The 16,730-nt window shown below is 43.7% G+C and overlaps 1 protein-coding gene across 2 annotated transcripts in view; it reads right to left on the bottom strand.

Annotated features, from left to right (window-relative positions):
- TBX15 (T-box transcription factor 15) overlaps positions 1–16,730 on the bottom strand; it is a 103,299-nt gene that overhangs the window by 7,337 nt on the left and 79,232 nt on the right. For both annotated transcript variants that reach the window (XM_082685215.1, XM_082685216.1), the window contains exon 7: positions 7,428–7,525. In XM_082685215.1, coding sequence (XP_082541341.1) covers positions 7,428–7,525 — 98 coding nt within the window. The remainder of the gene's footprint in view (positions 1–7,427; positions 7,526–16,730) is intronic.

Here is a 16,730-nt window from a genome sequence, read left to right as displayed (position 1 = left end):
CTTAACCACTATGGGCCCATTAAGCCAATCTTCCCAAAAGCTAAACCACCTCGGATTCCTCTCTCCTATCTTTCCCTCTCCCCTCACTCCCGCCCAGAATGGAAATTTGATGCCCCAAGTCTATCTCTTCTCAGACCAAGCAAGTGGAATTGAACACTTGTAGGTAGGTTGGTGTCTTTCCCACTGTCCTCAGAGGTCTTAATCCACTTCTGAGAGGTGACGAAAATGTAATGCCCAAGTAGCTGAAAAGTCTCTGGTATTCCAAGACCAATCCCCCACCCATCCCTCCTCCCTGCAGGACCCAAGCGAGGAAGTCCTCATCGAAATTCATCCTCAACATTAGCCTGTTCCAATATTTAAGGCTCAGGGCCAAACTAACCAAAAAGAATACATGTTTAGCAGTGCTTCCATACGACGACAATAACTTAGAATATACTTGTATACCATGAAGACAAGTTAAATGTGACCATGAAAATCCTGAATACCAAACCTGCTGACTTTTGCATCTTTAAATCGATCACTTCCAGATTGTAACATGGAGGCTTCCACATACAGTTTCCTTTGGGGTTTATTTTGTTGTGCTTTATTCCCCCCAACCCCCAAGTTGAAAAACAGTAAAAACAATACCCCATCTGGGCTAGTAAAGAATAAATTTCCATGTGATTACTTGGTTCCATCAGCCTGACTCTTCTCTCCTATCACTCAGTGGCATGTATCCTTGAAGAATGGACACGGCGGAGTCACCATGGCCCTGAGCAGCATTCTTTGAGGCTTGCAAACAGGTAAAAGGTAAAATGTCAACACCCTATGGACTCATCCCAGGGAAGAAACCCAGAGGCCATGAAATTAATGGTCATGATCCCAGCCCTGTCCATCCCTACTAAGGAATTACCCTTAGTTGAAAGGAGTACCCTTCTTAAAATGCAGATGCATAACATTACAGCACTAATGAGAATTGTGTGGTTTCGATCTTAGAAAGACTCCCAATGCATCCTTCTCCGTAAAGTTTAAAGATATACATGGATCTGAACCTCTTCCTTTTAAAATAGCTTTTAATATATTCACCCAGTTCTCATCTTTCACATAGGTCCTCTGGGTTCTGAGTCTCTGTGCTTCCTGCATGGCCCTGTCTCACGCCTGTGATACTGCCCCAGGTGGGCTGGCCCCATCTTTCCCCCTTCCATTAATTGGGTTGTTTTTCCTGCTACTTGTTTTACTGCCTTGTTTTACTTGTTTTTTCTGTTACTTGTTTTACTTTGTTGTATACACATCGGTTGTGATTGCCATTTAGAGCTGATCTGCCTCTCTCCTGGCCACACTACGGAACTTCCCACTGAGAAACCCCCTCCCCCACTCAGCCCTCCCCCCGCCCACCTCTGAGGAAGGCAGATGACTAAGGACTGGATGGTCCAAGCATCATATTCCCTGGCCCCCGCCAAAGTAATTGGTTCAGAGGTGACACAGTTAGAGTCAGTGAGACTTGGTGAGATTTTGCTAGAAACCTTAAGAAGGGCATTTGACCTTTACCATCAGATTTAAACTTAAGAAGACGGAGGTCTAGGGCTGCTGGCAGCTATGTTACCACAATGGCAGGGGTTGGGGGTTGCCGAGAATGAAGTCAAGTGGGAGTCTGGAGCAGGGTGGTGTAAGGGAGATTAAAGGTGTGGGTGGGTTCCAGAACTTGGTGACTGTTGGTTATGGTGGGTAGGGAGGGAAGGAAACAACCAGATGGTGAGTGGATACCAGTGTCCTTCCTCCAGGAGAGGGCGCCAAGTCTGTGAGGTAAATTAGACTCAATTTTGGACACACTGAGCATAAGGGACTTTGGGACAACATAGGATATGTCACCAATAACTGTTTTAGTGGACCTAACTGAGATGCCTTCAGTTGGGGGCATCTGAGCATCTTAGTTGGGGGCATCTGAGCTGTTCATGGGCATCATTCCTGATCTCAGTGATAAATGAGATCTGCGTTAAGTGGCAATCTCTGAATTGTTCGGCGATCCACAGGAGTTCAAAGCCACGCTGTCCACTGAACTGTCCTCCTTTCTCTACCTTTTACTGGTATGAATTCTCAGCATCTAATCCCTTTCAAGGACCAACCTTGTAATCGTAATTTGTAATTATTACAAATCAAACTGATGAAACGCCTAACACTGACAGAGAAGCTCAACATCCTTTTAACTGCCTGACAGATATAAAGCCCCAACAGTGTTAAAATCCCTCTGTTTTGTCTGCTACCAGTTGAGGGGAAGGGAGGGTTTTTGTAAATGACAGGTCCTCTTACTTCCACAGATCAAGATGTTCTGCCAGCTCTGGTGTCACTAGTCCCAGATGGTACCTTATAAACAACAGTTGTCAGACCCCATGGAGAAGGACCCCTCAGTTTGGGCCAAACAAATAGCTCCACAGTATACATCAAAAGAACAACAGGACTGCCCTTGGCCATAGCTGGCCTGGGATTTCTTTTTTATTCTCTATCTGTGTTGCCTCAGTCAACATCCCCCAAGCACCACTTCCATGGTTGGCTCATTTTGGCCCCACCACTAGCCATGTTTGGGCAGAAGCCACTCCGGAAATGTAATCCCTAGCTTCAGACTCTCCCAACATGTAAACTCCCTGGCAGATTCTCAGTGAAGATGTCTGAAAGTAAAGACCAGACATCTGACTTGATGAAAATAAAATACTGACCTATTTAGACTTAATGTTCAAGTTGCCAAGTTGCTGACAAGAAAATATCAGAGTAAACTAAAAAAAAAAAAAAAAAAAAAAATTAATAAACAAACAAACAAAAAAAATTGCAGTGAATTAAAGCTCTAGTGAGTAAGAATGAAGAAAGGAAAGTGGTGGAAAGGCCAGGGCCCCATCGAGATGGAGAGCCACCCGGGAATCCTCAACTCACTTCTGCCACCGCTTAGCGGCAAACACGCAAGTAGACTGCTCTGTACCTTGGTTTCTTTTTGTGTAAAAGACTGAGGAGGATGAATCCCATGCATTCTTCTCCAGTGGAGAAAACAACTATACAGAATACCCATTCAGTATCTTTTTTAAAATAGAAAGATCTGGGGTTTTGCGAAATGGTGGCTAATTCAACTAAGGGGTTTTCCTTTGAAATTTTATCAACAAATGGGTCTTCATGAGATAGAAACAAAAATGACCACAAGGACGGGATGAAAAAAAAGCAGCCTCCTAATCTCACTCAGACAGAAGAGAGGGTCCAGCCCCTAGCAGCAGCAGCAGCAACAGGAGCACAGAACTGGCTCAGGGCCGCAGATTTGACATGCCAGATATTCACGTGTTTGAAGTGATGAGGTTATAGGGACGTTGGGTGAGGCAATCATCATGTGGAACTTAAGTTTGGCACCAATGCTGCCAACACTCACTTCACCAAAAGGGAACTGCTACAAGACTCAGTCTGCCACTGAAGTTTCTACTACAAGTTCAACACTCTCTACTTCTAAGACACAAAACAGTTCAACATAGATGGCTCTGTCTCTTTTCTTCATTTTATGAGGATTACTGTCCAGAGTTACTGGAACTCTTAGTTCTTAAGGGAAGAGGGACTGGATGTTGTTTCTTTTACGTCCTTTGTTAACGTCAAGAAACCAAGCCACATATTTCTTAATAATGAGAATCTGGATCAAGTTCAGTGTATAGTTCAAAAATGTATTCCAATTAAACAATTTAATAGAATTTTGGCTTCTCCTTTAGCCCCATCCTACTACCATATGTATCCAATAATTCCAAGTTCACCCCCCCCACTAATAAAAAATGGAGTCACTAAGTAAGTGTGACATTTTGCTTTGAAATTTCAGTTTCTCCAATCAACAAAACAAAAAGGCAGCCTATGGATTGGGAGAAGACACTTGCAAATGACATATCTGATAAAGGGTTAGTATCCAAAATCCAAAAAGAACTTACCAAACTCAATATCCAAAAAATAAATAATCCAGTTAAGAAATGGGCAGAAGACATGAATAGACACTTTTCCAAAGAAGACATCCAGATAGCTAACAAACACATGAAAAGATGCTCAACATCACTCATCATCAGGGAAATACAAATCAAAACCATGATGAGATACCACCTCACACCTGTCTGAATGGCTAACATCAATAACATAAGAAACAACAGGTGTTGGCAAGGATGCAGAGAAAGGAGAGCCCTCCTGCACTTTTGATGGGAATGCAAACTGTGAAGACACTCTGGAAAACAGTATGGAGGTTCCTCAAAATATTAAAAATAGAACCATCCTATGACCCAGCAATTGCACTACTAGGCATTTACCCAAAGGATACAAAAATACAGATCTGAAGACATACAGCCTCCCCAATGTTTATAGCAGCATTATCCACAATAGCCAAACTATGGAGAGAGCCCAAATGTCTATCGACTGATGAATGGATAAAGAAGACATAGCGTATATAAACGATGGACTATTAGTCAATCATCAAAAAAATAAAATCTTGCCATTTGCAATGACGTGGATGGACTAGAAAGTATTATACTAAGTGAAATAACTCAATCAGAGAAAGACAAATACCATATGATCTCACTCATACGTGGAATTTAAGAAAGAAAACAGATGAACACATGGAAAGGAGGAAAAGGAAAAAAGGAGCAAGGGAAACAAACCATAAGAGACTCTTACCAGTAGAGAATAAACTGAGAGTTGATGGAGGGGGGTGGGTGGGGGATGGGCTAGGTGGGTGATGAGCATTAAGGAGGGCACTTGTTGTGATAAGCACTGGGTGTTGTACGTTAAGTGATGAATCACTGAATTCCACTCCAGAAACCAATATTGTACTGTATGCTCACTAATTAAAATTTAAATTTAAAAAAATTAAAAACAGGGCGCCTGGGTGGCTCAGTGGTTAAGCCGCTGCCTTCGGCTCAGGTCATGATCTCAGGGTCCTGGGATCGAGTCCCGCATCGGGCTCTCTGCTCAGCAGGGAGCCTGCTTCCTCCTCTCTCTCTCTCTCTCTGCCTGCCTCTCTGCCTACTTGTGATTTCTCTCTGTCAAATAAATAAAGAAAATCTTTAAAAAAAAAAAAAAAAATTAAAAACAGGGGTGCCTGGGTGGCTCAGTCAGTTAAGCATCTGCCTTCAACTCAGGTCATGATCCCAGGGTCCTGGGGTCAAGCCCCTCATTAGGATCCTCTCTCAACAGGAAGTCTGCCTCTCCCTGTCCCTCTCTCTCTGCCCCTCCCCTGGCTCATGCTCGAAAGAAAGAAAGAAAGAAAGAAAGAAAGAAAGAAAGAAAGAAAGAAAATCTTTTTAAAAATTAAAAATAAAAAATAATTTAAAAAATACAAGAAAAGAAATAAAAAATCTTAAAAAGAAAGAAAGCTCAGTTTCTCTTAAACCACAGTTTTCCAATGGTCAACACCTGCCCAACCACCCCACAGGCTGGTGAAATGCAGACTGTCAACCCCAATCATCACTCCACATCCTTATCCAAACAACATTCCAGATGTTGTGCTCCAAGCCAGTGTATCAGTGAGCTTACCCACCTGAGCCACGGTGCAAAGTGACCTCCTTTCATTAGGTCCTTCCAGGCTGCCAGGCCCTGTGATAGTTCTTCTCAAGAGTACAGCAGTGAACATAATGTCACCACCAATGCCTGCTCCACCAGCTTTCTCACACTGGCCTCCATGATAGAAATTCTCGCTTAGCCAGTTTGGGCAGTCAATGAGTAAAGCAAGGCAGAGAAACAAGAAGCCACCTCAGAAATACACCACATCAAGTAAGTGTCTTTGTGTGGAAATGACCCATTTTCATTTATGAAGCATGTTTATATAAATGACCTCAACGAAAAGTTACCCTTCTTTGGTAGGTGAGGAAACAGACTCGCTAAAAGTAACTTGCCCAAGGTTATAGAGGGAGTTCGTGGCCATCAAAGATGAAGGACCAGATCTCCCAAATGTCATAACACCTCTGCCTCTCAGGGCCCATGAGGGCCTTAGAGCAAGAGCAGCACCCTGAATATGTACTGACCCTGCTTCTCTCACAGAATTATGAGGAGAAAGTTGCTTCATGTGGAAAGCTTCCTTTTCGCCTCCATTTAAAACAAAACAAAACAAACAACGGATGGAAATTCTGCATTACTTGTCTCATCAGATCCCTATGATGAGGTTTGGGCTTTAAATAGTTAATCATCAGAAAGGCAGTATCTCTCGTCCCTGAGGGAACTTCCTCCCAGGTCTCCATGCACAGGGACACCAGGGGGTGGTGATGATGATGATTGCTAGCGCATAGTGAGGGCCTACTCCATTTTAAATGTACTGTCTCGTTTAATCCTCACAAGAATTCTATTATATTTTTCCATTCTGCAGATGAGAAAACTAAGTGTCAGAAAGAATGGGGAACTTGGCCAAGGTCACAAAGCTAGGAAAGAATGGGGATAAGAGCCTCACCTAAGGGGTCTGCCCCCAACTCCTATCCTTTTAATCACCTTCATCTTAAAACCTGAGAGACTTCAATAATTTAGGTTACAAAACCTGATATAGCATGCAAACTGCTAGAAGCTCCTCTGGGAGAGGAATGTAATATAATCTTTAAGTCCTAGTTCTTCAAGTCCTAGAAAGGTTTCCCATATGACAGAGCCAACAATTTCAAAACTTAGGGTTCCATTAATGGCAGCCCTGTGACAGAACAGAGTAAGCTCTGTAATTTTGACTGATGTCGCTTTGGGGTGGAAGGAGGTTAGAGAGAGAGAGAGAGTCATAAAGTGTCTGACACTCTGGGAAGCTTCCTGAGGTGAAGGTGTCCTGCCGTGGGAAGAGCCACCGACTGAGGAAAAGAGTTGAGGTCAGCCCAGGAGTCATCTTTGCTAAAGTCACTGGCTTCCCAACCTGAGCTACCAGAGAAGGGAGAAACTGGAGGAAAAGCACAGAACAGTGCAAGACAAAAGTTCACCCAGCACATCAACTTGAGACAGGTGTCATGCCTTTCCAGGTGTTCAGCAGAAAAGGAGGGAGCATAAGTTGCAAGTTTCAGATGGGCTTGCAGGGATCACCTCCTCACTGTCAGATTTAAGCAGTTCATTCCTATTGTTTGGACTGAGCTTTTTCTCCTCTACAAAACCAGAATAAGGAAACTGATAAGGCTGCAATGAGGCATATATATGAAATTATTATTAAACATCTTGGAATACCAAGGGCTATATGAACACTTAGGCATAGAAATAATCATTTCACCCCCATTGTAAACATGAACATAACCTTGCTTTTCAGAAAAGGGAGAGAACTCTGCATCTAGAGCTGGCTTCTATGCTTTGGTTATTTACAAGGCTACTAAGTACTCTTCATTCTAGAAGAACCGGTGTGACCCATGGCTTGGCTTGGGCCCAGATGTGCTGTATTCAGTTCTGCTCCCACTCTCTCCCCAGCACTATCACTAAGAAGAGGCCATGGCCTCGGACCTTACCTTGCTGCTTTTGCATGGTGGTGAAATCCTCAAAGGTGAGTGTGCGCACGGGGGGTCTCCAGAATGCGTAAGTCTCCATGATGGCTTCCAGTCCAGTTCTGCAGAGAAAAAAGCCAACAAAGGTGGTTGTAAATCATGCCAAGAAATGTACTGACTTTTTAAAGATCCTGCAGTGGTTTGTCTGACAGGTGGTATGTACATAGGCACTGAAAGATTTCACTGCGCCCTGCCCCCCGCTGAGGAAATTAGTCTAGAAGAGCACAATGAACAGATGACACTGAAATGCATAAGGAAGAAGAAATTAACCCAATTCACATTATGCGCAAGCAAGTCATAACCAGGATGGAATTTTGCTTGGAGCTTTCTTCAAAGGAGGTCCGGTCTTCATGGAAAAAAAACAATTGTTAAAGGTCAAGGTCACTGGGGCGCCTGGGTGGCTCAGTGGGTTAAGCCGCTGCCTTCGGCTCAGGTCATGATCTCAGGGTCCTGGGATCGAGTCCCGCATCGGGCTCTCTGCTCAGCAGGGAGCCTGCTTCCTCCTCTCTCTCTGCCTGCCTCTCTGCCTACTTGTAATCTCTCTCTGTCAAATAAATAAATAAAATCTTTAAAAAAAAAAAAAAAAAGGTCAAGGTCACTAATACCATCATGACCAGAGCTGAGCCCAGACAGGCACTGACGGTTTCTCAAGCACAGGACGATGTTTCATCATTACCGCAGTGCACGGACACAGCCTGCCCCGAGTCACCCCTACCAGTCAGTATGTGGAGTCCACAGAACCATCAAATTGCTTAAATGAACAGAGACAAGCAGGGTAATAGCAACGAAAGGAAAAGCAAGCTAGCAAACACATGTGAGTTTGTCTCAACAAAAAATTCCCACCTGAAGGCAAAGAAGGGGTTTGGTCCCAGAAATTATACCTCAGAGAAAAGGGCCAATATGTTTCTGCAAATACTGATCCTGTGTCCTATAAAATCTAATAATCAAGCTGGTCTTTGAGGATCACATACTTGAGACCATCAGACCTCAGGAAACATCCAGTATTTTCCAAATACATTAAAGGCTTCTGTTTCACTGATACTGGAGGTTCCATTAATTAAAATATGCACACACTACCTACTTTACTCTTCAATAAATTCTCTACCATATATATGAGGTGCTGATGGACATCCCTTCAACAGAACTATCCAAGTTATCTTGGTCATACACTTGCTGATATCCCATATCCTCAAAAAAGTATTGGTTGGGTTTTGTTTAAAGCTCTGAACTTTTAACTTCATTAAAGCTTCTTATTACTAACTTTTCTTTAAAACAAACTGCTTCACTTCCATCTAAGTGGAGGGAGCGGAAGCACAGGGATTATGGACAAGGAAGGTGGAGAAGAGTAGGTAGCACTGTCCTTTCACTGCAAAGTTTCTAGAAGGTAACATGGCATCCCTTCCTGCAAAAGACAAATGTTTCCTCTTGAGATGAAACTTATGCTGCCTGTCTTCCTCCCTAGGTAATACATTTCCAGAGTTCTCTTCAGTCCTGCAGACCAAGAATAAAGTGAGAAGCTTTATTTTTAAGTGAGAACAACTATCCTCTCCTTATAAATGACTAGAAGATCCCTTGAGGTTCTTCTCAGATGAGCTGCTGATACACTGATTGGCTCTTCATGTTGGAAAATTTCCTCTCTGAACAGGCTTTACTTGCACAGTTAACTTTCTAAAGTCTTCCCTGGAATCTTGGAGGCTTTAAATACACCAATGTTGGCAAATCAAACTCTGTATTTTTAGAAGAGGTTGAGAAGAGAGGGTGTTGCATGGTGTTTATTAGCTGTTAATCTGTTAAAAGTAGGAATAGAAGACATATCCACATAGTCACCTACATTAATGCTGAATACAGTACATGGAACTATTTATGGAGAGAAAGAGTCCAAGCAATTAGGGAGTTTAGAATAATAAGAGGATAGGCAGATAAAGCTATGCTGAGCTTTGATGACTGTAAGAAAGAGATAGGCCAGGCATGGATCTCACCGCCTTGTTCTGGAATGTTGGCCACCCACCAGAACATCTTAGGATTCTCTTTAATGGCATGGGAGGCTCACTGAAAATGGTAAGGTCTTTGTTGTTTCACCTCCTATCTCATTCTTCCCAGGAGCATTTACCCATGAGGGACAAAACATTAACTCAAGGACGAAGAACAGTCCCTTCTCATTTCACAAGAAAGTGACAGATGACTGTGAAGAAACAATTACACACTGATATACCGCCCATATCATATTTATTCAAGAAATAGAAAAACTTTGATTTCATTTTCATAATAGGCAAAAAGCCTGTGGCAAAGTTATTCATAATTTTATTTAGGCCATCAACACTATATAGGATAGTGACCATTTACCCATCTATCCAAATCTAAAATCCAACTGAAAGACTGAGTTGTAGAATCATAGATTTAAAAATTGGGAAAGTTCTTAGGTATTACCTACTTCCAATTCCTGGGATGCCATCTTGAATGGTTACCCAGCCTCTGCTGGGGTATTTCCCAAGGAAAACATTCAGTTTTCTAATAGACGTTAGAAAGTTCTTTCTGATCTTGGGCTGAAATCTCTGACAAAACTTGTACTCTCTGGTTCCATTACCAGTGAGTAAATGGTGACAAGTGCCAGATAGTTTCCACATTCTCATCAGGAAGACTTTCCTTAGCAGTTAAGAATGTAATGTACAAGCTATCACATATGGACACAGCTACGCTCCCTCCAGTCCAGGGCTCTGTCAGAAGGTTCATTTTAGTGGTGGAGTTGTTGGGGAGGGGCTGTAACTACTGAAAAATAATGACTGAGATCACCCACCCATCCCTCACCATGCTTTGCTGTAGATCCATCTTTCATAGATTTATCCCAGATACTTCCTGAATCTACTTACATATTCAAAGCATATCTCTTTTTAGAAAAATTAATCCTATTTTTTCACTCTATGCCACATCTTATTTGTCCTCAAACTCCATTAAGCTTCATCAAATAGGTGTGATTGTTAGAAAGTACTAGTGCTAGATATCAGGATTTGGTGATGTGAGGTGGCAAGCTAAGAATTAGATAATCCAGCTTTCTTCATCACTTGTGTGTCTACTTTAGACCCCGTTTCTGTGTGTCCCAGTGCTTAGAGTGACGACTGTTGTACGGTCAGATCTCAATCTGTATGCATTCAATGAATAAGCAAAGGAGTCAATTTTCACCCTATGTCTTAATACTGCACCATTATCTCATGAATTTTAGCCAGCCTAAAACTTAGGAAAACAACTTGATGTAAAATCAAGACTGTGCAGACAAAAGAAATCTTTTAGTACTGGAGACTTGGGAATTGTTCCTATAGCTGCTTGTGCCTTTCTTGACTCAGGTCTCAGGGGGGTTTCAGTTTTCCTTTGGTTTCTTCTGTTCAGGTCACGGAATTTCTGACCTACAACAGTTTGAATCCCCCTCTCGGGGACCAGTCATTTCTACCCTCATCTTCCCTTATAAGAATCTCTGCCAACTACCCATTAACATCTTGAGCCACTTGGATGTCTATTCAAAGTTTATTATGAGGAATACATTGCTTACTTATTCATCATCATTCTACCCTAGCTTTGTAAAATTTTATCATAAGGTTCTTAAAAGTGAATTCATGGTCCAAAACAGATTTTTAAAAAGCAAGCTTAGGTAACCTCACGTCATTAACGTGTTCCACATGGTGGGCTTCTCCGGGTCTGTTGCACACCAGAGACCCAATGTCTGAGGTTTCCAATCAGAGATGATCATATTGGCAAGTGTCTCCCCTTTTGCTTACTTTTCCCTGTTTGCTCCAGTGACAACAGAGGCCATATCCAAACCCTCTTTGTTCAGTCATTTGGCTGGAATCACCCCTCTGATTCCCAAGCCTCTTCTCTGTAGACTTTTTAGTCTGCTCACTGGCCAAACTAACAGAACGTGCTAAAGAGGAGGGAGACAAGGAAGGAGAGGAAACAAGCCAAAGATCTCCTCTGCAAATTGATGATGCCTCAAGATGAACTGATTTGTAAAAACAGCCAGACTGTAAAGAATTGTTCTTCCAAAGTTCTTATTAAAAAAAAAAAAAGTTCAGCAAATATTTGATGATAATAATAACAATTATGACTATCTTCATGAACCTATTAGCACTCTGCTGCATACTTTCTGTGTTTTATTTGTGTTGCAATGATAGAGGCTTGCTTTTTATGTTTCTTCAATTTCTTTTCTCTGTAGTTCTGACTTTTAACTCTTCCCCAAGCTGTTGGCCAGTGATTCTGGTAACAAAAGGAACATTGATAAGGCCATTGGTCATCTGTTAATAGAAGACAGTCAAGGGCTACAGAGATGTGGTTTTGAAATCATAAAGAAGACTTTCAGCCAGTAAATGTGCTAGGTCCAGGAGATACAGAGACAAAAAAGACATAGGGTCTTTACCCCAAATCAGGAGTATTCTGTTCATTACAAAGAGAACAGCATGTAAATGACTGATCACAGAACAGTGTGATGAATGTTACACTGAAGATACATGGAAGAGACCACGGAGCACTGAGCAAGAAGTACTTCCTCCACCTGGAAAGTTCCAGAAATGCTCCCTAAAGACCAGTTATTTCAGCTGAGTATTAAAGGGTACTCATCAGTTTTCCACGCAGACAAAAGGCAGAAAGAACTTTCCCAGGAGAGTTCACAGTATATACAAAGACGTGGGGGTATGGAAGAGAAGGCACGTTCTGGGAACTGAAAATAGTTTAGGGCGGCCGCAGCTCCAGGTGCAAGATGAGATGGTGGGGTGGATACCAGAGATATTTATTGGGGCCTGGATTTTATCCCATGGGCGGTCCTGTACCTCTGCTCTTCTTTCCTTTCTCTTTCTGTTTCAGCACTTGAAAAGACAGAACCAGAATATACTGTTCTTTCAGACCTAATTACTATATCTCAAGTTCTTAATCCTTTTTCTTAGACTGTCTTCCATCCACCGAGGTGAGGTGAACCCTTCCACATCTTTCTTCTCCTCTGGATCTGGAACTGGCTTCTACAGACTGGTGGTCCAGGAATAATCTAAAAGACCTCCCAACGGAGGTCTACAAATTGGGGGGGGGGGGCATCATTCAAAACTTGGCTTTAGATGGTGCAGTAAGTACATCTACATGATGAATTGGCTGTCACAGTGGTTTGGAAGAACAGGTGTCCAATGGACAGATGCTTGGGGCTGAGTCGAAATTGTTCCTCACCCAGTGATTCCCAACTTGGGAACCCTGTCCCCACATGGAGTCTGAACAGGAAGCATTGGCAGTCCCTAAGGAGTTTTCATTGCCTCGAGAAAAATCGCTGACAACACAATGCAGGCTAAGAGATTAAGTTTCTTCACGTTTGACTGGAGTGCTCTGACTTGAATGGGAAACATGAAATCACACAAGGGGCAGATGAACTTAGTGGTGAAGAAGATCAGGCGCTCCAGAAACGGACTGCCTGGGTTCACAGTGCCATCCTGCTGATCCCCTGTGTAATCTCGGCCAGGCCGTATCACCATCTCATGCCCAAGTCTCCCTGCCTCTAAAACAGAGATAACACTGCTCTCTCCTAATTATTATAATAAATACAGATTGATTAAAGATAAAATATATCAAAGAGGAAAAAAACATAATGAAAGCTCGAGGACCACTGCTCTACCCCCAAGCAAAAGAAATACCACCACCAGCTCCTTAGGCTGTGACCTGTAGCAGGAGAAAACATTCTTACTTCCCAGGAATCCAAACCTGGGTCAACCCCTGGCTCCAGACTGAATGTGGAGGGACCCTCATGTTACCCAATTCCGTGTCTCATTCTCTCCTCAGAGAACCAAAAACGTGTCCCTTTGGCCCCGGTAGGCCTCATTATCTTGCAGATACTTCAAGCTCCAATCTGTTAGCCATTAAAAAGATGTCACTCTGTTAGATGACACCATCCCTGGGCAAGTGCCATAGATAATAAAACAACTGCCAACTTTTCCCTGGCAAACCCACACAGCCAAGAGGACAATGGTGGAAAAGGTTCGTGACGGAGGAGGAAGAAGAAATAACAAGGCAGAGAAAAATGTCAAGTACCGGCTGGAAGACCGTAAGCCAGGGGACATGATAAACAGCCACGGCCTGGAGGGAGAGGGGGAATCTGGCAGGAAGGCTATCACCGGAGTCTAGGACAAGGCCAGCTACCTTGAGCTGTAGATGCCACAGTTCCTGAGAGGAAGCTCGACACGGATGACTTACTTTTGCTCGGCTCAGTGGCCCCCGTGCCAGGGATAACACAAGAGTAGGCAAAACCTACAGGGGTTAGTAGGATTCCTGGGAACGAGCAGGATGAGATTGGCTAGAAAAATATAGTCAGTGGCCCGAGGGAGAACAAATAAAAACATAATAATTGAAAGTGAGGGAGACCCTTGGAAGTAGTGCTGGTTTGAAAGAAGGCAGGGGGTCCGCTCCCTGGCTTTCAGCTTGCTACATGAGGCTTCAGAAGCAATGGGGACCCGGACAGGGGTGAGGGCAGGGCTCTCTGATGACTGGCAAGCTGTGCCTCGCTGAGGGAGAGGGACATCACCCTCTGGATGCTGCCATTGGCTGGACTGGCAAATTGTGAAAGCTAGTATCTCACCCTACTCAGTTTTACCATCCCTAAAATGGGAAACACTGTAACAATACCAGTCAGCTCGGAGACAAAAAAGGGACAACACGGGCTGCGTGTGAAATGCTTATTTCTACTATTATTATTGAACACGTGGGATCTGAATTCCTAGAAATAAACATACAAGGTTGAAATGTATGAAATTGCTGATATTTCACCTCTTGGGCCCACAAATGTAGTAATTTCGTATGTTCAGCTTAGTAGGTAGGTAAGGGGGTGGACAAGATTTGAGACACTTGGTTCTAACAGAGAACCCTTCTCACAGACTTTAACTGAGACCCACACTGCACGCTTCTTCCCCAGCTCACCAAGAAAAACGGTTTCTTTCAGATCTAAGCACAGATGACCTGACCCTGGGGCTGGGATCTAGCTGACTCTCCCTCTTCCTTCCTTCTCACTTCCATTAACTGGAGGCACTCTGATTCCATGCAGAGTTTTGAGAGAAGAAGCTACGCCTCGGTAGGGTATCCTGCCTGTGTCCAAGGAAGTGCATCTTCACTCTATGAGCATGGCCTTGGCACAGCAGCCATTTAAGAGGGGGTCCCAGGAAAATCCTTTCCTTGCAAAGATTTTCCTCCCCATCAGTGGAGATGCCTTCCTTTGGGTTAAGTATCAGCCCCGTTCAGCATCCTCCTCCAACAAGCAAATCTATTCCCATAACGCAGTTAATGGCTCCATTTTTAGATCCCTCTCCGGCGCACCATGTAAAGGAACACTAGGTACCAAGGAGGACTGCCGCCAGCCACATGCCCAGCAAACAGCAGGGCTGGCAGAGAATTAGCTCACACATTGCCTCCTGCAGGCCCTCTTGTTTTCTCAGTGACAGGCAACCTATTAAAGCCAGTTTCCATGTGAACCAGCCACCCCATGATACAGGGCCTGACACCAGCTCCTTGCTGTCAGCTCTGAAATGCTGGGATCTGAGTCATGATTAAGCCTCCGAGGGTGGCCTCCATAGAGAAAAAGATCCCCTACTAGGGAGCTGTACCAATTCCCTACACTGCAGAAGAGCCACTCTACCAGGGCCTGTTGTGGAACCAACAGCAGTGGCTTCTAGGGCACCATGCCAGTTAGGAGTATCTGGAGGAAACCATGTGGGTCTCTCAGTCTGCATCTAACTAGGACTAACTGCAAGGGGTTGCCTTGCAGTTGCCTTAGAAGCAATGGAGTCTGGGAGGAAGGGTAAGGCCAAGGTCAAAGACTAGATGAAGGGTACAGAGAGAACCCAGAGTCATGCACTCCATGGCACTCTTTTAAAACAAGTTCGTAGAACCTTTACTCCCCAGACAGATCATAATTTTAATCCTCTCCTTTTTATGTATATGTTTGCTTTGGAGAACTCCCTGGGAATTACATAAAATTTCCCAAGCCGACTTGAGCCTTCTATAAAATCTTGGCAGCCACTCCCAACAGACAAGGCTTCCACGTTAGATGCGGACTGAGAGACCCACAATGTCTTCTTTCCTTCTGCTCCTCTGGCTATCCCTTTATAGTGCACAGTCTTTGCAGTTGTGACGGTCCCTCTAGCTGAGCACAGTGTGCTCACCAAGCATGCAGACAGAGGGACCTCCTGAGGCTGCTTCTTGACTATGGGACTCAATGCAAACACTCCTGCTTCTCTTCAGCTCCATGACCCTTGTCTTCTCTTTGGAATGTGCTACCCGCTGGGGTGTCCATCTATAAAGATATAATTTTCCCCTTCTGTTCACCACTGAGCGACCTTTCTCGACTAAACCTCACTCTGTTTGGGCTCACCCTCTGGGACCTCTTCTTTCCTGAAGCTCCCAGACTTTGAAACTTGCTGGGAGTCCTCCTTTTCTCCAGGTAGTATAAACACATCCCCACTCTTCAGACACGGCTCTGCTGGCCTCAAGGGTGTGCCTGTCTACTCTAGGACAGGCTAAATCAGTGTCTACAGCATCAGTCCATCCCAGATTTGAGTCAAAATTGCCCTTAGTCTTCAAACTAAGCCTATTTATAGATTCACTCTTTCTTCCCTTTTTAGTTGATGTCTAAAACTAGCCCCCTGCTGTTGCTACACCTGATTCGCTGTTGCTTGGGGTAAGGTTTTCTCACTCCCAAGTTCCTAGTTTTTAATTTCTCTGTTACTCATCAACTCTGTTTGCAGTTTTGTAACTAAGTAAACAATTATCATTTTACTCTGTGTACCTGGAACTGCAGGAAATAATCTAAGATTAGAAACCTAAAAAAGGTACAGTCCCAGTTTTCAAGGAATGTACATTCTAGCAGCGGGCAGAGCCCAGGAACACAGATCCCAAGACATCAATTCATCAAGCTGAGGGGATCTGTTTTTCCTAGGAATAGCAAGTGGCTACTGTCTCCTTTGGGAAGGAGAAATGTCCCAGAGGTCACTCTGGATATTGTGCCCTGGGGCTAGGCCTGCAGATGGGTAAACGTGGCTGGCTCTACCCAAAGCCAGAATTGAGCCACATGATTTCTGAGAAATCTAGAAGGAGGGACAATTTGGAATTAAACACAATTGCCCTTCCACTGCAGAGACAATCAATCCCTGGAAGCAAAATCTGACAATGTCTCTATCCAAAAGGGCCAGCTGTCTACCACTCCTCCCCTCAACATGAACACACACTTCTGGTAAAGATTTCTAATCAGGGACACAATTATAT

Source organism: Mustela nivalis, assembly GCF_964662115.1.
Source record: "Mustela nivalis genome assembly, chromosome: 10".
Taxonomy (NCBI): Eukaryota; Metazoa; Chordata; class Mammalia; order Carnivora; family Mustelidae; genus Mustela; species Mustela nivalis.
Note: the sequence above shows the minus strand (reverse complement) of the source record. Positions and strands in the feature narration are given on the sequence as shown.